Consider the following 22,137-nt stretch of genomic DNA (forward strand, 5'->3'; position numbering starts at 1 on the left):
TTGCTTTATTCACAAATGGGTCAAAGTTTACTGAGTGTTTGTTACTCTTGTTTTTCCCTCTATGTGCCACCTGCCCCCTGAAACCAGCATCTTCATGGCAAGATTTTATGTAATTTTATATACTCTTCACCAGATACGTTTTAGGCATCAAAGTTACTTTTGCATTGTTGTTAACTTGCATTGCTTTATATATCTCTAGATTCATTTAACCCTTTTTGTCCCTGTGGTGATAGAAATCCAGTATTGGCCATTTCTCACCAGCAACAGATTTAAGAGTCGAATTCTTCTGGGTACCCAGCCATATTGGTGGTATCTTTAATGGTATCACTGCTGCTAAGTCATTTATGCCTCTCATTTTTCGTAAAGGTATTTCTTATTCGGATTTCTATCCAGTCATTCATTCCACAGTCTGCAACCATTATAGAGTTGATGGTCTGGCATTATGAGTAGTAGGCATTAATTAGTCTCGGGAGACTATGGAGTTGCACTCTGGTTGTCGGTCTGGAGTCGCCTCTCCAGGACGCAAAGTCAGGATAGGTTGATACAGAGGAGAAGCTGTTACCCATGCGGCAGGTTCCCCCCCTCTCCACGGCGCCGAAAGTCTCCAATGGAAAGGCAAACACCAATACGAATGGTTCCCGTTGTTGTTGTTGTTAAAGATTCGCTACCTGGAACAAAGTTCCATGTAGCACGGGCTATGGTGAGCCCGTAACTTGATTGATGGTTCCCGTGCCATCGCAGGAACTGAGAGCTCCGGAGTTGCCCTCGAAGTTGGTGAAGGAAGGCACTGGGACTCCAAATCCGGGGACCACCGTGGATGTGACCGGAGAAAAACCACCCCAGCAAGGGTATGAACGACCCCAGCGTCCTGAAGCAGAGCCTGGGCCGCACGACCCCCGGGAGGTGGAGGTCCCGGTCCTGCACCTACTGGTACCAGACATAGGTCGCCACAGCCCCTTTCACCCGAGGCCAGCCTCCTTCAAGACCAAGTAGAAGGAAGAGTGATAATTATTAAATACAACAATTATTATAATAATAACAAGTCACAAGTCACATATTTTTAAAGGTGGCATGTTCCCATGGCCTTCTTCTCTTATCACAAAATAGGCAGTTGGAAACGGCTCTGACTGGGATACATATCAGCCACATGCACTTAACTCATGGGTTAATAATGAAATGATGTCCTGCTCCTTGTTGTCAAAACTTCATTATCCCAATTAATCGTGCACTTCTTTGTTGAATGTGCTGATTTTCAGGATGATTGCATGACTTGCTTTAAAATTTGTCCCTCTGGGTCACTTGTCCCTAGATAGAACCAGATAGCTTTGATGTCTCCTGCATTATGTCCTTTTGTTCTCGTATTGTCATGCAGAGTGATATTTAGGACCTTTTGAATATCCCAGAACACAGATGGTGCTCATAGTTTTCCTAGCTTGATGCTTTCCTTTGATTATTTATTCCTCTTGAGTCACCTTGACCTTGGGTAACACATGGGACATGTTTTCCACTGCAAAACCTGTTGATGAGGAGTTTAGTAGTTAGCTGTGTGCTTATGTTGTGACCATGCCTGGCCTCTGCTCCTTGTGTGTTTTACTTTTGCAGAGGATACATTTGCCTGCATGATTGTTCTTTTCCATGGCTGCATATGGAAAATGTTCCATATGCAGCCATGGTTCCTTGTATCTTTACCAAATATTCCAGTTGGAGGCTCAGTGTTTGTTTAATTGAGCTGCCCCTATGGCAGCAGCAGTGTGCCTCTGCCCCTCTGGCAGCTGTCTAATATCCCAGGTATTGGACATGGGATCTTTGGTTGTGAGCCGACGATGTGTGAATGTTTTTCATTGTTCTTGGTTTCTGATGGTCACTCTTGCTGTCTACTTCACTCCATCAGTTAGATTCAGGATTATATTTTATCCTTGAGTCGGGAATGTTTTCCAGAGTTGAACTTGTGAGCTGGCCATCCCTGCCTGTCAAGAGGTGGCCTGTCATGCTTCTGTATTGTGATATCGTGCTTCCACAGGACCTGGTTTTTTCTGGTGGCGCAGTGTTTGGACATTTATGCCAAATTTATACTGGCTTCTTCACAGACCACACTAACGCTGACTGGAGTTGGACAATTTCTTGCTTTCACAGGGACATTGCCGAGGCAATGACTGACATCTTCAGAAATAAGCTTTGCATCTACATCTACTTATTTTTTAATGCTTTATTTAAAATCTTAAATTTTAGGATCCAGAATTAAACAAAAAGTTCTTAAATACAGTACTGAATAGTATATATAATCCTGAATATATCTTAATTTTTCTTGTATCCTTTACAGACTATAAAAATGGAATATCTAAAATGCAAAGAGGAGGAGCAACAGTTGAAGATTGAGTCTGTGTATGAAAAGTTGCACTACTTTGAAAGCGTCCTTAAGGAAAAGGATGAAGAAATTCACCAGGCAGCCATTAAGAATGTAAGTCATAGTGAGGATACTGCCAAGGTCCGCCAAGAAAACTTCCGCCTTACTTCAGAAAATGGGAAGCTGTCTTCAATGCTACAGGCAGAGCAGCGACAACATCAGTGGTATGAAAGTGAGTTACAAAGTCTTCGAGAAGCTAAAGAGGTAGCAGAGGCTAAAGCTCGAGAATTGATGACACATTTACAGCAAACATCGTTAGAGCGTACACCTCCAACTGGTAGAGATGATGATGATGATAATGTAAGGTACAGTAAGCAAGAGATTAAGAAGCTTGAGTTGGAAAAGCAGGAGGCAGAAACCTGCTACAATGAACAACAAAATCGATCACAGAGACTTGAGTTACAGTTGAAGGAAGTTGAAGTGGCACTAAGACTAGAGAAAAGTAACAAAGAAGAATTGGAAAAACTTTATAAAAAGTCAAAAGATTCTTTAAACTTTCTTGAACATGATCTTAGCAATGCCAGACAAAATCAGGAGACCATTCAAGAACTGGAGGATCATATAAGAGAATCAGAAATAGAGATAAAATCAAGAGACATGGCTGTGGAAGCACTGAAAAAGAAATTGGAGGCTGCAAATAAAGAAAAACTTGATTTAAAACAAGCTGTTATGCTGCTTAAAAGTGAAAAACTAACGTATGAACTAATCAAACAAGAAAAAGAATTAGCCGAACAGATGCAGAAGAAAACTGAAGAACAGTTACATCAGATACAAAGAAAAATTCCACTGGAATATGTGTCAAAGGCGAGTCTCCAACTATTCCAGAAGGAAATTGAGAATAAATATAACTTAGAATTAAGTGCTAAGCTTGCAGAACTTAATCAAGTAATTGAAGAGCAAAATAAACAACAGGAATCTCAAGCCAAATCTAGAGGAGCTCGAGAACAGGCTCTTGAGAATGAGCTCGGCAAGAAATCTGAAGAAATCATCCGTCTCCGTGCACAGTTGAGTATACATGATGAAAGAGAAGACACGTGGAGAGTGAGGCATGACAGACTCATGGCTCTATATCAGCACCAAGCTCAGACAAACCATAACCATGTGCACAGACTAACTCGAACTCAGAAGCCTCATGAAGAGTCCCTGTCGATCAGTTTACAGGAAATAGATAATCATCTCAAGGTAAGTCAGTTGGGTATCCACTGAACCATTGTTATTTTGTACAATTAGCAATAAAGTTTTTGCTGTTTCCCAGGGTGATGGCCACCAAATGAGAAATAAAGCATTAGCCAATAGAAACAAAACGTGAGATTACTGTAAAAGATTGGTTATAGATAACCTTAAAGACTGGTTATCATATTTACAGCCGAAAGCCAAACAAACGTCACCCCCACACTGTCGTGTCGCTCTTCCACGCAGCCCCTTCCTCCCCCCCCCCCCTCTCCCTGGGAGAGGGAGTGGACCCACCACATCCACGGTGGGTCCAGGTTTGGAGCTGCGCAGAAGAGCGATGCGATAGCGGTTTGTGAGGTTTGCTTTTCTGGGGGGAGCCCCTTCGGCTCCCTGGAGCTTACTAGGCTGATATGCTAGTGTCAAACTTTGGCATCAGTCATGTGTGTGGAATTCTGTGGGCCTACCAGGGACCACAAGCCAGAACCTAACCCCCCTCAGAGAGGCATGGGGAGCAATGGCCTTTAGAAACCCCTGTGTGGTTGGAAGCATTCTATGTCTGCCATCGACCGGGTCAGGCACCCAGAAAGGTAAGCATCCCAAAACAAACCCCTATTCTGGTGAAAATATTGCTACCAAAAGCCGAACAAGTGGATAGAACTCCCCTAAAAGAAACGAGCAAACGAGCATGACGTCACACGTCACGTCGCCGCGCCGCTGTCTGCGCAGCTCCCCCCTCCCCGGAATGGGGGGAGCTATCCCCTCTGCCGATGGATAGCCGACTATCCACCCGTCAGTTCTCAGGCTGATACTAGAGGCGGAGGTCGTGGGCTTGGCTCCAGAGTTTCCAGCGCTGTGCTTGAGTGTGGTGGCTGACTTCCAGGGGTGTGAGAGCCAGGAGTTATTCTACATAACTCGGGCTGCATGCGCCTAGGGTTCTCGTCCCTAGGTGCCCTGTAAGTACTCAAGGTTGGTCGCGGCACCTACCCCAGTATGTGGTACCCTTCCCCAATTGTGAGGCCGTCGGGGTCGATGCCTTTCTGCAGGACTGGTTGAGGTGGGGGTTCCTGTACCTTTTTCCCCCGGTTCAGCTGTTGCTTCAGGTCCTAACTCGCTTGGAGACCTACCAGGAGAGTGCAGCGTCTTGGCCCCGTGGTGGCCGGCCCAGCCGTGGTTTCAGGTGCTGCTTGCCTGTTGTCCGAACACGGAGGTTTTCCCGCGGCTCCGCCTCTTCCAACAGATCGGTCCGGTACATCACATGGCTGATTCGATCATCTCGAGTCTTTGCGTATGGTCTTTTTGACTCTGGTTTATCATCATCTCTATGGTGATCAGGTGGCTTCTTTGTTGGTGTCCCACCTGCGGGCTTCGTCTCGGCGGCAGTATGAAGTCTCCTGGCAGTCCTTCCGCTTCTTTTTCATCTTTGGGCTTCGCTCTCTGTTCGGGTCGTGTTGTCCTTTCTCTCTTGGTTGTTCCAGGACCATCACCTTAGGCCTAACACTGTCGCCTCGTATCGTGAGGCGCTGGCGGAGCCGCTTGCTTTCGGTATTGATGTTACTTCTGCGCCATTTCGCAAGCTGTCTCGTGCATTGTTTCACCTCCGGCCTGCTCGTGTGCTGCCTGAGCCGTCCTGGTCTTTGGACAGAGTGCTCTCTTTTCTTTCTTCTCCTCAGTTTGTTGTGGCCCCTTCGGTTCAGGACTGTTTCTCCAAGGCTCTTTTTTATCTTTTGGCATTGGCCTCTGGGGGTCGGGTTGGGGAGCTTCATGCTCTCCTCTGGTGCAGGGATTTCTGCTCCTTCGGTCTTCGTGATGGTTTTGTTCGTTTGCAGCTGTCTCCTCCTTTTCTGACGAAGAATGAGACAGCTGCTTTCCAGAGGGGTACCTGGGTTGTTGATGCTTTGTTGGTCAGGCCAGGGGTGCATCATGTTTTGTGTTCGGTTGCACACCACGGCTTCTATGTCCGGGGACACACTTTTGGTTGATCCGGCTTTCCTTCTTCCCTGTTCGCGGGTGCGGGGTCTCCCAGGTCGTTTGCAGAGTGATTAAGACTAGCCAACCTGCAGAGTATCCACGTGCCCATGACATTCGTAAGTTCGCTACTCTTGCTGCCATCTTTAGCAACATGTCCTGGGCTGACAGTCGGGCACGGGGCTTTTGGAGATCGAACAGGGTCCTGGCTGCTCATTATCTAGTGAACGTCCCTGGGCCTCCTTGGCCCTGTGTCGATTTGGGTCGGTGGTAGCAGCCAGTTGTCTCGACTTCAAGTTGAGGAGTGAGCAGCGACTGCCTCCCGGGTAAGTCCCTTTGTTTTTCCTCTGTGGGGAGTTAGCTCCGGGTAGCCGACTGGGCTCCCCCCAGAAAACCAGCATTGAATGTAATGAAACGCCATTTTCTGGGTGAGACCTGGAGGCTCCCCGGCATCCCTCCCTCCCTCTGGTCGGTGGTTTTTTGCGTGTTTTGACATCCAGCCTCAGAACTTACGGGTGGATAGCCGGAGTGGGGTGTCTGGAGCTCCCCTTTTCCCCTCCCGGGGAGGGGGGAGCTGCACAGACAGCGGCGCGGTGACGTGTGACATCATGCTCGTTTGCTCTTTAATTTTTAGGGGAGTTCTATCCACTTGTTCGGTTTTTGGTAGCAATATTTTCACCAGAATAGGGTTTTATTTTGGGATGCTTACCTTTTTAGGTGCCAGACCTGGTCGATGGCAGACATAGAATGCTTCCAACCACACAGGAGTTTCTATAGGCCATTGCTCACCATGCCTCTCTGAGAATCGTGGTCCCCGGTAGGCTCATAGAACTCCATACACATGACTGATGCCAAAGTCTGACAATAGCATATCAGCCTAGTAAGCTCCGTGGAGCCTCCGGGTCACACCCAGAAAATTATTTCATTATATTCAACGCTGGTTTTTTCATAATACTTGTTTTCTTTTCCAGAAACCCTTCGCTGCATCAACATTTCTAGGGCAACTAACTCCTCCATCCTCTCTGCTGCTACCAAAGGCTCCTAGTAATATTGATAGTTATCACTATACTCATTCAGATTTTTTGGAACGTACCTTACACAAGTACCTGGACAGTGCTGATAAGCCTAGGTATGTTATTCACTTACAATAAGATTTAATATTCATATATTTAGGATAAGGTAAACTCCAGGTTCTAGCACATGGCCCTGAATTCCGTATCATAATAACTAATGTATGATACTTGGGTGACGTGTTCTATTCTCAGAAACTTTTCTTGTGCTATTACTGTTGTTGATATTTCATTTGTGCATTTCTACAGTGTTGTTACCTAGCGTTATCTTTACCACATCAGCTCAATTAGTGCTTCAGCAATGATTATTTTCATCTTTAATTTATTACTACTACTTTCACAACTACTTGGTGCTGTCCTTGGGATATACTCATTTATGATGGGCATGCATATTAAGAGCACATACAGAAGTTGTGTCACTAAAGTACAGGGACACAATAATTGTTTACACAGGTAAACTGTCAAACCAACTAAGTACAAGGGCATGGAGAAAGTATAGAAATAACAGGACACCAGAGAGCAGAGAAAGATACCAGAGTGCCAGGAATTGAGTACCCCAGGGCGAGAAGAGAGGCAGAAAGACGGTACAAAAATGACACAGCAAGTACAGGTAAAGCAAAAACTCAACCAAAATTGTTGCACAGCCACATAAGAAGGAAAGCAACCATGAAGGAGCAGGTAATGACACTGTGGATAGGGGCAGACAGGTTCACTACAAATAACAAGGAAGTGTGTGAGGAACTCGATAAGAAATTTCAGGGTTTTTTTACATTAGAGCAAGAAGTAGTTCCAGAGATAAAAGAGGGAATATCTAACCAGGCACCACTGGAGGAGTTTGTGATTATCAGTGGGGATGCAAGTAAGCATTTGCTTGAGTTGTATGTAGCAAAGGCCTGGACAGACTCTCATTATGAATACTAAAATGAGCAGAAGTACTATGCCTACCACTCTCAGTGGTGTATATGAAATCACTGGAAACAGAACTGCACAAAATTTGGAAGACGGCTAATGTAGGCCTGATATACGAGGAGGGTGATAGACAGGAGGCACTGAGCTACAGGCCAGTGTTCCTAACTTGCATACCATGCAAAGTGATGAAAAAGATTGTGCAAACAAAAAAACTAGAACATCTGGAGTGAAAAAACTTTGTAACCCACTGTATTAGAGGTGTTACACTAGGTTAACTAGGCGAGTACAGATCATGCTTGACTATGCTGCCCATTGTACTTTTCTGAGGGGAAGCCTCGTCGACTTCCCAGAGCTATCCAGGCTGAATGGATATGTATATCTTTTTGGCATCAGTCAATGCATGGAGTTCTTGCCTACCGGGGACCACGAGCCAGAACCTGGCCCCCTCTAGAGAGGCACAAGGAGCAATGGCCTATCGAGACCCCCCCTGTGGTTGGGAGCAGTCTATGTTTGCCATCGACTGGGACAGGCACCCAGAAAGGTAAGCACGCCAAAACAAACCCCCTATTCTGGTAAAACTAATGCGACAGAAGGCCGAACAAGTGGACAGAATTCCCCAAACGAAAATTAGCAAACTAGCATGACGTCATCATGTCGTCGCACTGCTGTCTGCGCAACCCCCCCTCCCCAGGAGGGGAAAGGGGAAGCCCAAGACCCACCCACTGGCGACCCAACCTTTAGTTCTTGGCTGATGGGAGTCTGGTGCAGTTGTGCCTCTGGCTCCAGTTTTTGTTTCAGTCCTGTGCCTTGTGGTGTGGGCTGTCTCTTTCAGGTGGTGCATGAGCCAGGAGTTGTATTCCATGGTACTTGGGCTGCATGTGCCTAGGGTTCTGTTCCCTAGGTGCCCTGTAAGTACTGCCCTTGGGGCTTGGGGTCTCTTTCTACAAGTCACCTCGGATCTACCTCTGCTGTGCCGTTTACTGCTCGGTATTTGGCCGCCCTTGGAGTCTGCTGGGGTTTTCTTACCCTTGTTTGTCTCTGGGTAGGGAGTAGCTATCGTCACTGGCAGGGGCACGGGGTACTGCACAGCTAGTTTTCACCAATAACAGCGGCCGGCTTTGTGCCGCCTGGGTACGTTGTCCTCTTGTGGGGTTTTTCTTATATTTTTGTTTTCTGCCTGGTGGGGGGTCTGCCTTTGTGGTCCCCAATTGCTGTTCTGGGAGTATATATATATCTATATTTGTGTTTGGTGGTCCTCCCCGCTTGGCCCCCGTGAGTAGACACGTCACGGGGGTTCAGGTTTAGAAGTTTGTTTGGTAGACCTGGACGCCGGTTTGCAGTACCCAGCCAGGGCTTCCCTTAGTGTGTAACCATGGCTAAGGGTCCTGGGAAACCCCACGGGGGCTACGTAATCCGATGGATGTGACCTCTGAGTCCCCCCCTCGCGTCCTGTGAGTTTGAAGGTTGCTTTGTCCCCTTGTCTCAGGGTGACACTCACCGATTTTGTCTCCGCCATGCTGCCTGTTGGGTCGATGATTGTTTTGACCCAGAGTCGTGCGACGTGTGTTGTCTGTACATACTCAAGTTCACCCAAGCCACTGTTAACCCTTGTATGGCGCCTGGCTATTTAGCATGTGTCACTCGCAGGCGCATACAAAAAAAAATTATTTTTTCTTCTAAACCTGTTAATTTGTGTTCACTGATCATGGGAAAAATAATAAAAAAATTGTAAGTGGCATATATTGCCCGCTATAGGGCGGGGAAGTCTGGCAAAAAACAAGCACTGACTCAGCGTGCGTCCCAGACGGTTTGTTGCTCGCCAGCTGTCAGGCCGGAGTTGCCACAAAGAGATAATTACCTAATTATTTCAATGTCTCTGATTGATTTTTCGTAGTTTTTTTGCTGTAATATTATTCAATAGTGTGTAGTGTGATATATTTATATAATAAAATGAGTGAATCATTGCTGTACTCAAAAATATGGTGTGCATATTGTTGATTCAATTATGTTCATCAAACAGTGAACAAATACTTTGTCGGTTATTACACTATATACACAGGTTATATAAAAGTATCGGCATGTTTTGTTCACCATAACTAACCACTAAGTTGCTATTATGAGTCAAAAAGTAATGAGGAGTGACTGCCACACACCAGCCAGCCACTCACTCCCTCAACACCTCACTCACCCACATTCTCCTCCCACCATACCATTTTTGCTTTTATTCACTATATGCAGATGCTATAAATAAGTATCTACATTCATGTTCACCATAACGAACCACTAAGTTGGTATGTTGAGTAGCAGTGCCAGTGGCAGCCCGCCACTTGCTGCTACTTCCTTCCTCCCTCCCTCAAGTCACATGACTCACCCACATTCTCCTCGCACAATACTGTTTTTGTTTTTTTATTCACTATATACAGACGCTATGTATAAGTATCTACATTCGTGTTCACCATAACGAACCACTAAGTTGGTATGCTGAGTGGCAGTGGCAATGGCAGCCAGTGACAGCCCGCCACTGGCTGCCACTCCCTCCCTCCCTCACCTCACCTCACCTGACTTGCCACCATTCTCCTCCCACCATACTGTTTTTGCTTTTATATACAGACGTTATTTATAAGTATTTACATGTTTTGTTCACCATAACTGTACATCTAAGTTTGTATGGTGAATAAAGGCACAAAGACGTAGCTACTCACACAGTCAGCTGGTGGCGGCCGCCCTCAAGGCCAGACGCACTAGTATTTCTCCTCCAACAATACTGTTTGTGGTGTTACTGTATTACGCTATATACACACATTATATATAAGTAATATAAGTATCTACCTGTTTTATTCACCATACTTGTACAAGTAAACTGGTATGATGCCCAAAGACCATAGTGGTCACCAGTAAACAACACGATAAGTCGTGCAGACGACGCCACCTCCCTCACCAAGTAAGTAATTATCAAAAGAAGGCACCAAACCGGGAAGGCTATGTAGCACCATCAAATACGCAAAATAATCAGAGGGCGCTAAATATCACCAAGGATGCCAATACGAGAACAAAAACGCATAAGGCGAACGATATCAAAAGTATCCGAGTCACCAAGAATTCTATCGAGGGACAGGTGACCGCGAGGGGCGGTCGGAAAGCAAGACACACGCTCGTCCTGGAAGTCAGGACATTCAAGAAGGACATGCACGACCGTAAGAGGGACAATGCAACTAGGACAATAAGGAGCAGGGCGGCGCTCCATCAAGTAACCATGGGTTAAGCGAGTATGGCCAATACGCAACCTCGCCAGAGCTGTTTCCCACCGCCGGTTACGGTGGAAGGAGGACGGCCACGAGGAAACACAACATTTAAGAGTACGTAGCTTGTTACCAGTAACAGACAACCAAGAAGCCTGCCAACGGGTAAGGACTGAGGAATGGATAACCGGGTAAAAGTCGGAATACGGAATGCCTTTACGAGAGATGGGACAAGAGCGGACAGCTTCCTTAGCAGCAGCATCCGCACGCTCATTTAAAGACCCTCCCTCACCAAAATGGCGGCTCCCAACCTTCTCCTATTACTGTTTATACCCTCTATACACATGTTATATATAAGTATCTACATTTGTGTTCACCATAGCGAACCACTAAGCTGGTATGGTGAGTGCAGTCAATAAAAGGTGGCCACACAGTCAGAAGACAATGCCACCACCCTCCCTCTCACAGCATTACTCCTCCCTCCATGGAGCACAGCGCTAAATATCACCACAATCCTGCTATTATCAGAACCCTGGTCAGTTTTATCACAGTCAGGGGTCTTCTGTAATAATATCATTGCTACCTAATAGCATGAACACGTATATTATGGCATTTTTAGGCGATGCTGTGGTCACAAGCTGAACAGCAGTGCTGTGAGCTCATGCTGCGTGCGTCAGGCTTGGTAGCTCACTCAATACTGAGGCCCCTAACACCCCGGAATTTGGTCCACTATTTTTTTTTTTAATGGCATCTGTTTACAAGAGCCCTGATGAAGGTGTGGTGAACCCCGTGTATCCGCGGGCCGTTTAAATCTTGTGTAGTACTCCAAAGCATCATATGATGTGATGCGCAATTTACTGCAAGTCGGTCAATGCATCATATGATGCGATGGGCAATTTATGGGTCAATGATATGCGGGTGCAGGCAGCTATTGCAGGCCTGGTCGAGGACCAGGCCGCGGGGACACTAAAAAGCCCCGAAATCATCTCAAGATAAGATACAAAATAGGTTGCTGCAATGCGCTAGGTTGGTTGCGGCCCTGGATGTCCCAAGATTGCCCCGTTTTGCTTATAGGGACCTGGACTTGTGGGGTGGGAGTCGCTTAGGCTCTGGTTCCGTCTGCCATCCCAATCCTTCCCCCTCTGTTGTTCCCCCTGTCCCCCCCTCCCCCCCACTTCCAGCTCCGAAGCATCTGAGGGTTTCGGAGTCGGGGCAGGATTTAGTTGGTGTTAAGACTCAGGCGGTCTTGGGGGTGTCTTCTTCTGGGGCTGCAATGGAGGCATTTGAGCCCGTTCCTCCAGCCGTGCCATATGGGTCTGATCAGTGGGCTCCCTTCCTTAGTGTTTTGTACAGCTGCCCGGCTTTTACTTGTGAGGCTGGGGCTTTGGGGGAACGACTCGGCCCCGGGTCCTGCTATGGAGGTTCCCGGGGTTGCCTGGGGGACCTAGGCCCCGTTTTGCTCCGTTTGGGTTTTTGTACCCTCGGAACGGGGCTCGCAGCTCCTCTGGGTGGGGTTTTTCTTTCCCCCCCTGTGTTTGTGTTGGTCTCGGGTCTACCCCTCCCTGGGCTCGGCTCCGTGTCCCTTTGGGTCCGTCGGTTCCGTCATTCCTGGGGGTGCTTTTCACCCCCTTTTCCTCACCTATTTCACGCTTCTGTCGCGATACTCTTCCCTTCGTATCGGGATCCCTGCACGTCCCTTGGTCTGGGGTGTCTTTGGGCCCGTATGTGACTTCGTGTGTTGGTGCTTCCTTGTCACGGTTCTTGTTGGTTTGCGAATCTCTGGTACTGTACTTCCAATGTTATTGGAACTTCTATTGACTTCCGGTGAGGTTTTCCTCCAGTCTTTCTTTTGTCTTCACATCGTCTCTCCTTCCTGTTTCGACATTCCTTATGTTTGTTACGTACACCTTGCTGGTGGTTGTACAATGTGTGTGCATGCAACTGGTAATTACCTAAGTGTAATTACAGGATGAGAGCTACGCTCGTGGTGTCCCGTCTACCCAGCACTCTGTCATATAACGCTTTGAAGTTACTGACAGTTTTGGCCACCACATCACCTAACTGTGTTGCATATGGTGTAGTGTGCTACATATGGTGTAGTGTGCTACATATCTACATATATTGTCTGGTGTACAAACCGCGCTGCCCCAGTAGACAGGTTGTACGGGGCTTTGACGATCACCCTCAGGCGCTGTGGCCGGGGTGATCTTTTTGTTTCTGGGCGGTGTACACATGTATTGGTGTTCCGCGTTCTTCTCGCGGATTCTACACCGTTTTTGCTCCAATCATCTCTGGTCCTAACCCCCTGGATACTCGGGGTGTTCTGGATTTTGTGTGGAGCGATCTTCTAGTTCTTTTCTAGACTTGCAAGTGTGGGGCGGATCTGAGTGGTGCCTCCTCCGCCTCTGTGTTGTGTGCACCTCGTCTTCTCCTACTGGGTATGTACCTCTGGACATTTTCCATTAGGGATACTCCTGTTACATTGCATGGCTCAGCTGGTAGTGTTTGTGTTCTACAGGTGAGATTGTACTGTCTGGCGACCATCGGCCAGGTGCTGGGTCTCGCTGTTTGGTGGGGTACTAACCTAGCTGTACTCGCCTAGTTGTGCTTGCGGGGGTTGAGATCTGGCTCTTTGGTCCCGCCTCTGCTGTCATTCAACGGTGTAGAGATTCCTGAGCCTACTGGGCTCTATCTTCTCTACATTTGTGGCTATGTATGGAGTCTGCCTCCACCACATCACTTTCTTGTGCATTCCAATTACTGACTACTCTGACACTAACAAAGTTCTTTCTCGTGTCTCTGTGGCTCATTTGGGTCCTCAGCTTCCGCCTGTGTCCCCCTCCCCGCTCAGCTCGTTGTCGCCGTGTGGGGGCTTAGTGGGCGGCTGCCGGAGTGTGATGCTCCTTGGGACGGTCCTCTGTCCTTTTCTAGCCTTGTGCTCCTGCTGCCGTCCTCTCCAATTCTGCTGGGCATCTTTTCCTTTTCCTTCTGTTTCGTTTTTCTCCCCCCTCTTCTCCTATCTGCTTGCCGTTTCCTACCGACCTTTTGCTCGTTCTGGTTCTTCCCTTGGACTTCTTCTATTTTGACGCCCGGGTGCTTGAGGAGGCATACTCATGCACCCGTAGAACTGCAGTACCCGACGTCGAGAGCGAGGGGAACCTTTTATTGTCAATCCCCACTTCGTCACTGAACCCGATCTCGACGGACTGTCGGTTTCTTAAGGTGGCGTTTGTGGGGCGTATACTCGCGACGCACCCCTAGGAGGCCCCGACAAGATCGGCGATAGCTTCTTGTTGGGTGTCCTGCCTCTAATTGTGGCTCCATGGTGGGTGTGGGGGCACATTCGTGAGTGAATTCTTTCTTTCGTCAAGATGGTTACCCCTGCTTCGGCTTCTTCTGGTTTACCTTCTCAGGCTCGTGGGGTGGGCGACCAAGCCCCCGAGTCGGTCCGTATTGGAAGACCGGGCTCTGTAGCCTCCGCTGCATTGGGCCCCGACCTTGCTCCTCCTTTGGCCTCTCTGACTCCTTCCTCTGGCTCCCCTCCCTCCTCTGTGGTTGGGTCGAGCCCCAAGCCCCCAGTGGTGACTACCTCGTCCCCTGGCGTGGCTCCTTCTCTAGTTGTAACTACTGCGCCTTTTAACCCCTCTCTCTCTGGGGGTTCTCACCGCCGTCTTCGTCACGGCCGCCCTCGCTCGATTCCTTCCAGTTCTGCTACCTATCAAGCCTTGTTTGGTCCCGCTTCGTGGGCCAAATATTTTGATCTCCTCCCTCTTGATTCTGCGCCTCCTGACGATTTCTCCCTCCATCGACATCTCATTGATTCCGTGGATGCCTCCATTACTTTCAACCCCACTCGTCTCGGTACACGTGTCGTTGCTGCTCCTTCTCAGGATGCTGCTTCCCGCTTGGCTGCCTTATCCTGCCTTGGCGAGACCCCCGTTCGGGTCTCGAAGAACGTTCAGTTGAATGCCAGTGTTGGCACTATTTTGCTCCCGCCCCATGTTGCGACCGGTGTTCGGGACCTACGCGACTGCCACGACGATATTCGACATATCCTCGCTGCCCAGGGCCATTCTATTCTCCAGGTGGACACGTTTACTCGTCCCCCTTGTGGTAGTCGCCGTCAACCCCTCCGGGTTGTGAAGATTACCTTTGATGGTAGGACCCTTCCACCCTCTGTCATTCTTGCTGGTGCCAGGTGCTCTGTCCAGGAGTACATTCCTTCTCCTCGGCTCTGCAACAAGTGCTGGAGGTTTGGGCATGGTGCCCTCCGCTGCTCCGGGACTGTCTCTCTCTGTCCTTTGTGTGGTGGCGAAGGTCACTCTAAGTCGGAGTGCGCTTCTCCCCAGGCTCGTTGCCTCAACTGCGGTGAGGCCCATCCTACCTTCTCCCGTGCGTGTGTCCATTACAAGCTTGAGGCAGCCGTCCTCAACTTGAAGCACCGGGAGCGTTTATCTTTTCCTGAGGCGAGGCGCCAGGTTCGCCGGCTCCCGCCTTATGCTAATATCTCTTATGCTCGCGTGTTGCGCTCTTCCTCTCCTCGTCCTTCCCGCCTTCCTCAGACTCACAACCGTTTCCAGGCCTTGGACCCTGATGCGCCCACTGCCCCCTCCTCTGTCCCTTTGGGTTCTCTCCCGAAGGATCCTCCTCCTGGTCCTCTGTCTGGGGTTCCCCTTCCTTCTACCCGGTCTGTCGTGTCTTCTGTGTCTCCTTCCTCGTCCCCCTCCGATCCTCCTTCCCATCCTCTTCCTCCATCTATCGGCTCTCCCCGCCGCCTGTCGGTGCGGGCGGATGTCCATCGCTCTCCTAACGGCCGTCGTGTGTGCTCTCGTTCGGCTTCTGTTGAGACACTGGAATCCGTTGCCCGGTACGTAGTTGCTGGGACACCGGTCTCTTTAAGTCAGAAGCGTAAGCCTGGCTCCTCTCCTTCCTCTTCCCCGGCGGGTAAGAAGGCTTCGCTTTCTTCCTCAGCTCCTCCTTCTGGCTCTGTTGCTCCTTCCCCTCCCGTTTCAGTGCTTGCGCCCCCTGTTCCTGCTATGGAGGTTTCTTTGGCCCCTGCTTCCCTTTCGGTTGCTGCTCTTGCTGGGGTGCGCTTCTCTCTTTCTACTCCCCCTCTTCCTGCTGCTGTCCTTGACTGCTCCTCTCCGTTGTCTCCTCCTCCTCCTCCTCCTCCTCCTCCTCCTCCTCCTCCTCCGGACCCTGCCCGCCCACCTCTGATCTGTTCTCCCGTTTCCTTCCCTCCGTCTTTGCTCAGTTTACCCATGCCCCCTAACCCTGACTTTGCTGACCCTGATCCCGACCCTGATATTCTTTAACGTGCTCTGTTGGTCTTTCGCCTTTGTTTCTTCCTTGTTCTCTGTTTTTGTCCTTTCTCTTCTCGTCGTTGTCCATTCTTCAATGGAACGTTCGAGGTTATTACGCCAATTTCCTCGAACTCCAACTTCTGGTTTCGCGGTTTTCGCCCCTTTGTGTCTGTCTCCAGGAGCCGATGCTTGGTGCTCGTCCTGGTCGTTTTCGTGGCTATTCCTTTCTCTCCCCCCCCCCCCAGCCATTGCTGGGGCTTCTAATTCTTCTGCTCTCTTGATTCGGGCTGATGTTCCCTTTGTTCCTTTACTTTTTCCTTCGCCTCTCCATTGTTCTGCTGCTCGTATCTTTGTGGGGAAATGGTACACAGTTTGTTCCATTTATCTCCCCCCGAGTGTCCCGCTCTCTCTTCCTGATTTGAAACACCTCCTAGACTCCTTGCCGGAGCCTGTGCTCCTGCTGGGTGACTTCAATTGTCGTCATTCTCTTTGGGGTGACGTTCTGACGAATACCCGGGGTCGCCTCCTTGAGCCGTTTCTCCTCTCTTCTTCCCTGTCTCTTCTGAATTCTGGTGAGCCCACTCATTTGGACTCTCGAACTCGCACCCTTTCTTGTCTTGATCTTTCTCTCTGCTCTTCTTCTCTTTACTTAGATTTCACATGGCAGGTTCTTGATGACCTCCATGGAAGTGATCATTTCCCCATCCTTGTTTCCTTTTTCTCTTTTCGCCCTTCCCTCTCTTTCCCTAGGTGGCAGTTTGCTAAGGCGGACTGGACCCTATTTTCCCTCAGTGCTACTCTCTCTGACCTCTCCCTTCTGCCCCTCTCTCGCGCTCTCCTCCTTTTTCATGACACTGTCTTCGACGCTGCCCTCCGCTCTATTCCTCGCTCTTCCTCTCAGGGTCCACGGAAGTGCGTTCCCTGGTGGAATGCGGACTGTGCTCGGGCTGTCCGCTGTAAGTGTGCAGCCTGGAAGAAGCACCGCCGTAGGCAGACGACCGATTCTTTTCTTTTCTTTCGGAAAGCGAGTGCGGTGGCCCGTAGGGCCATCCGTACGGCTAAACGTGAATGTTGGGCATCTTATGTCTCGACAATTACGTCCGAAACCCCTCTGGCCCAGATCTGGAAGCGTATCCGCAAGATAGCGGGTAAGTTCGTTCCCGATGTTTCACCGGTCCTTCACCTCCATGATACTCTTGTGGCGGACCCGTTGCAGGTCGCTTCCGAACTGGGTTCCCACTTTTCTTCTGTTAGCTCTGGTCTTCATCTTCCCCAATCTTTCCTTCTTCGTAAACCTGTCCTTGAGTCTCGTCCTTTAGATTTCTGCACTCATCTTCAGCTTCCCTATAATGATCCCTTCTCTCTCTCTGAACTTCGTTCTGCCCTGGCCCTCTGCGGTTCTACGGCGGCGGGCTCCGATGGTATTCATTATGAGATGCTTCGCCATCTCCCTCCGAGCACGTCTCAGTATTTACTGAGTCTGTATAATCGGATCTGGGAGTCGTCGTCAGTCCCTGAGGACTGGCTCGATGCCGTTGTCCTCCCTGTTCGCAAACCGGGGTCTCTGGGTACTTCCCCTAAGGACTTTCGCCCTATTGCTCTCACAAGTTGTGTCTGCAAACTCTTTGAACGTATGGTTAACGTTCGTCTGATGTGGTTCCTAGAACACCATCACCTCCTCTCCCCTTCTCAATTTGGTTTCCGCAAGTGCCGCAGCACGACAGATGTCCTGGTGAACTTGGAGGTCTATATACGTACTGCTTTTGCTGCGAAGACCTCCGTTGTTGCCGTCCTTTTTGACCTAGAAAAGGCTTACGACACCACTTGGCGTTATCATATCCTATCTCAACTTCATTCTTTTGGCCTTCGTGGTCATCTCCCTCTCTTTCTCCGCAGCTTCCTCTCTCGTCGTTCCTTTCGGGTGCGCCTTGGTACCGCTCTCTCTCCCTCTTTTCAGCAATACGAAGGTGTGCCCCAGGGTAGTGTTCTGAGCACTACTCTTTTTCTGGTTGCCCTCAATGGTCTTCTTTCCTCTCTTCCTTCTGGTGTCTTCTCTGCTCTCTATGTCGATGATCTTACCCTTTGTTGTCAGGGTGATGATTCGCCTCTCCTTCAACGCCGGCTTCAACTTGCAATTGATGCCGTGTCGTCTTGGGCCACAGGTCATGGCTTCAAGTTCTCTACTTCTAAGACTTGTGCCATGACTTTTACGCGGAAACGGGTTGTTCTTCGTCCCTCTTTGTCACTTTATGGTCATCCCCTTGAATACAAAGATTCCGCGAAGCTTTTGGGGTTATTCCTTGACACTCGTTTGTCTTGGTCTCCCCATATCTCTTACCTCCGTGTTGAGTGCTCTAAGTCCCTTACCCTCCTTCGGGTCTTGTCCCATACTTCTTGGGGGGCAGATAGGCGCACTCTCCTTGCTTTACATTCCTCTCTCGTCCTGTCTAAGCTCGATTATGGTTGCCCTGCTTACTCGTCTGCTTCTCCTTCTACTCTTCGCCGTCTTGATGCTTTGCACCATACTGGGTTGCGCCTCAGTTCTGGTGCCTTTCGTTCGACTCCCGTCCTTAGCTTGTATGTTGACACTGGCTTCCTGTCTCTCCGGGACCGCCGTGATCGCTACTGTCTTCGCTATCTTGCGCGGTCCTTGCAACATCCTTCCTCTCGTCTCTGTCGTGCTTTAACTTTTACCCCTCCTGCGGTTCCTGTTCCTCTTCACCACCTCCCTCTTTCTGTCCGGTTATCTCGCCTACAGGATTCTCTTTCCGTTCGTATTTCTGATGTTTCTCCTCGTATTGTTCCTTCTTTGCCCCCGTGGAGGGTCCCTCTTCCGCAGTTTTGTACATCCTTGACTCGTATCACTAAAGCTTTTACCCCTCCTACAGTTCTAAAACGCCTTTTCCTCGAGCACTTTTCTTCTCACTCCCGCTCCGTTTCTGTCTTCACCGATGGGTCTAAGTCAGCGGACGGTGTTGGCTACTCTGTTGTTTTTCCTGATCGCACTTATATGTGTCGCTTGCCTCCGGAGACTAGCATCTTTACAGCGGAACTTTATGCTATTCTCTATGCTCTTCATCTCCTGCTTTCTCGTTGTCAGTCTTCCTTTGTGGTTGTTGTTGACTCTCGTAGTGCCCTCATGGCTCTCGGGTGCTTTAATCCAGTTCATCCGGTAGTTGTCGAGATCCAGCATTGGCTGTTTCTCGTTCACAGTAAATTTAAGTCGGTTGAGTTTTGTTGGGTTCCCAGCCATATTGGCGTGTCTTTAAATGAGCGTGCGGATGCTGCCGCTAAGGAAGCTGTCCGCTCTTGTCCCATCTCTCGTAAAGGCATTCCGTATTCCGACTTTTACCCGGTTATCCATTCCTCAGTCCTTACCCGTTGGCAGGCTTCTTGGTTGTCTGTTACTGGTAACAAGCTACGTACTCTTAAATGTTGTGTTTCCTCGTGGCCGTCCTCCTTCCACCGTAACCGGCGGTGGGAAACAGCTCTAGCGAGGTTGCGTATTGGCCATACTCGCTTAACCCATGGTCACTTGATGGAGCGCCGCCCTGCTCCTTATTGTCCTAGTTGCATTGTCCCTCTTACGGTCATGCATGTCCTTCTTGAATGTCCTGACTTCCAGGACGAGCGTGTGTCTTGCTTTCCGACCGCCCCTCACGGTCACCTGTCCCTCGATAGAATTCTTGGTGACTCGGATACTTTTGATATCGTTCGCCTTATGCGTTTTTGTTCTCGTATTGGCATCCTTGGTGATATTTAGCGCCCTCTGATTATTTTGCGTATTTGATGGTGCTACATAGCCTTCCCGGTTTGGTGCCTTCTTTTGATAATTACTTACTTACTTCCGCCTGTGTTCCCTTGTGCGTGTTAAAGCATTTAACACCTGTGTTAAATGCTCTGTCCTTGTCTACCCTGTCTCTCCCCCCTTGACAGGGTAGCATCATTGGCACCTGACAGGGGTGTTAGGTGTTGTGTGTTTTGCTTGGACACTTTGTGTGTGTCTTACAGTGACTACTTTGTCTGTGTATCTTGTTCTTAGTTGTACTGTGGGGTGCTGCCCCGCATTTCGGTGCTTTTTATTTAGTTTTTCGGTGCTTGGGTCTTTTCTCGCTATTTGGACACTCCTTTGTTTCCCCGGTCCGTGCTTTGTGTCCTCCTCCTTCCTTGACTCAGTCTCTGTTCTCTGGACATTCCTTCCTTGCCTATCTTCAGTGCCTGGCTGCGGTCTGGTATCCATGGTGTCCTTCTGCGTATGTGCGACCGCCCACGACACACGTTGTGGTTGGTCGTGTACATTGTGTTGCTGGCTGCTCCTTGGTCCGTATTCAGGTCCTTTCCTAGCCTATTTCCATTTTTCCACCTTCTATGCAACACATGGCTGTGTATCTTGGTCGGTGCTTATTGGCTATATTGTTGTTAGGTGCTGGGGTGGGCATATATCCATGTTCAGTTCCCTGATTTAGGACTGCCCTGGCATTCAGTTTTGGTACTAGGTTCCTTCACTTTTTTCTTGTATCTCACTGCAAGCTTCTGTGTTGCAATGTCTGCAGGAGGTTGTGGACTTCCGTTCAACCACTCCTGCCTTAATAGTTCCTTTTATTGGGACGAGTAGCTAAGATTCCGGTCCTGGCTCTGGCTTTTCTTTGTTCCTTTTCCAAAACATGCGTTTTTGTTACCCTGCGGTTCACGTCCTGTGTCATTCATCCCTGCTGGAGCTGGTTGCGCTGCTCTTTTGGGTTGCCGGTTCGCTGTTTTTCGCTTCGCGTCTTGCGCCTTAGTGGTGCTCGTTTTCCTCGTTGACCTCTGCCTGGGCCCTGGCTCTTTGGTGTTCGGCCTTGTTGGTCCTTCAGGGGGTCCTTGGGGGGGGGGGGGTTCCTCCCAGATGGGGCATTTCTACTAGCCTGGGTTGGTTCTTTTTCAGCTCGCCGAGATTGGGTTCCTGGTTTCCTGGCGGGTGTTCCTTCTGGTTTTTGCCAGCCTTGGTTGGGGGGCGTTACCTTCCTTGGTTTCCGATCCTGAGGGTCTTCCCGCAGCTTCGCTTCTATTTGCGGATTGGTCCAGCCCTGTACGGGGCCAGTTCGTTCTTCCCCTCAAGTCTTCGCAGCTCGGGTTTTTGTCTCGAGTTCTCGTCGCTTGTGTGGGCACTGGTGGCTTCATCTTGGCGGCAGTGTGTTGTTTTCCTGGCGGTCCTTCCAGTTTTTCTATCACTGCGAAGGGTTCTTCAGTCTCTGATAGGGTTGTCTTGTCTTTCCCTTCGGGGTTGTTCCAGGACCATCGTTTGGGTGCCGTGTCGCCTCGTCTTGGGTGGCGCTGGCGGTGCCACTCCAACTTACGTTCAGTGTTGCTGTTCCTTCTGCCCCATTCTGCTTGCTGTCTTGGGCATTGTTTCACCTCCAGCCTGCTCTTGCGCTTCCGGTGCCGTCCTGGTCGTTGGCCCAGGTGGTCTATTTTCTTTTTCTCGGTTTGTCGTGATTCCTTCGGTTCTGGTGCATTTTTTTGTTTTGTTTTTCAGGTCTCCTTCTGTTGGTGTTGACCTCTAGGGGTCGGGTTGGGGAGTTTCTGGCTCTCCTCCGGCGCCCGTGTTTTTTCTGCCACGTTTGGGCCTCGTGGTAGGTTGTTCGTTTGATGCAGTCTCCTTCTTTTCGGGTGATGTTTGGATCTGCTGCTTTCCGGAGGGGTCCTTGGGTTGCTGCTTGGTTGGTCAGGCCAGGGGTGCTTCCTTTGTTGTTCGGTTGCGGCTCTTCACTGTTCTCTGCGTGTCTTGGCCTCTGGGGCCGTGGACGCATTTTGGTTTGCCCGTGTTCCCTTCCTTCCCTCCTTCCTGTTTGGGGGTACGGGTCGTCTGAAGGGTCCTTTCATTTCGTCTATGGTCTTGTTTTTGTTAGGGCGCGTGGCGTCCGTCTCCCAGATCCTTCCCTCTTTTCCTTATCTGTGGTGAAGTAGCTCTGGAGAGCCAATGGGCTCCCTTCCCCCCCCCTCCCCTTCCAGAAAAGCAGTGTTGAATGTAATGAAATGCTATTTTCTGGGTGAGTCCCGGAGGCTCCTCGGCATCCCTCCCTTCCTCCGGTCGG

The 22,137-nt window shown here is 49.5% G+C and overlaps 1 protein-coding gene across 3 annotated transcripts in view; it reads left to right on the top strand.

Moving 5' to 3' along the window:
- LOC138349870 (uveal autoantigen with coiled-coil domains and ankyrin repeats-like) overlaps window positions 1-22,137 on the top strand; it is a 53,342-nt gene that overhangs the window by 29,217 nt on the left and 1,988 nt on the right. For all 3 annotated transcript variants that reach the window (XM_069334037.1, XM_069334039.1, XM_069334038.1), the window contains exons 8-9: window positions 2,321-3,586; window positions 6,514-6,671. In XM_069334037.1, coding sequence (XP_069190138.1) covers window positions 2,321-3,586; window positions 6,514-6,671 — 1,424 coding nt within the window. The remainder of the gene's footprint in view (window positions 1-2,320; window positions 3,587-6,513; window positions 6,672-22,137) is intronic.

The sequence above is a fragment of the Procambarus clarkii genome, chromosome 30, assembly GCF_040958095.1.
Source record: "Procambarus clarkii isolate CNS0578487 chromosome 30, FALCON_Pclarkii_2.0, whole genome shotgun sequence".
NCBI lineage: Eukaryota > Metazoa > Arthropoda > Malacostraca > Decapoda > Cambaridae > Procambarus > Procambarus clarkii.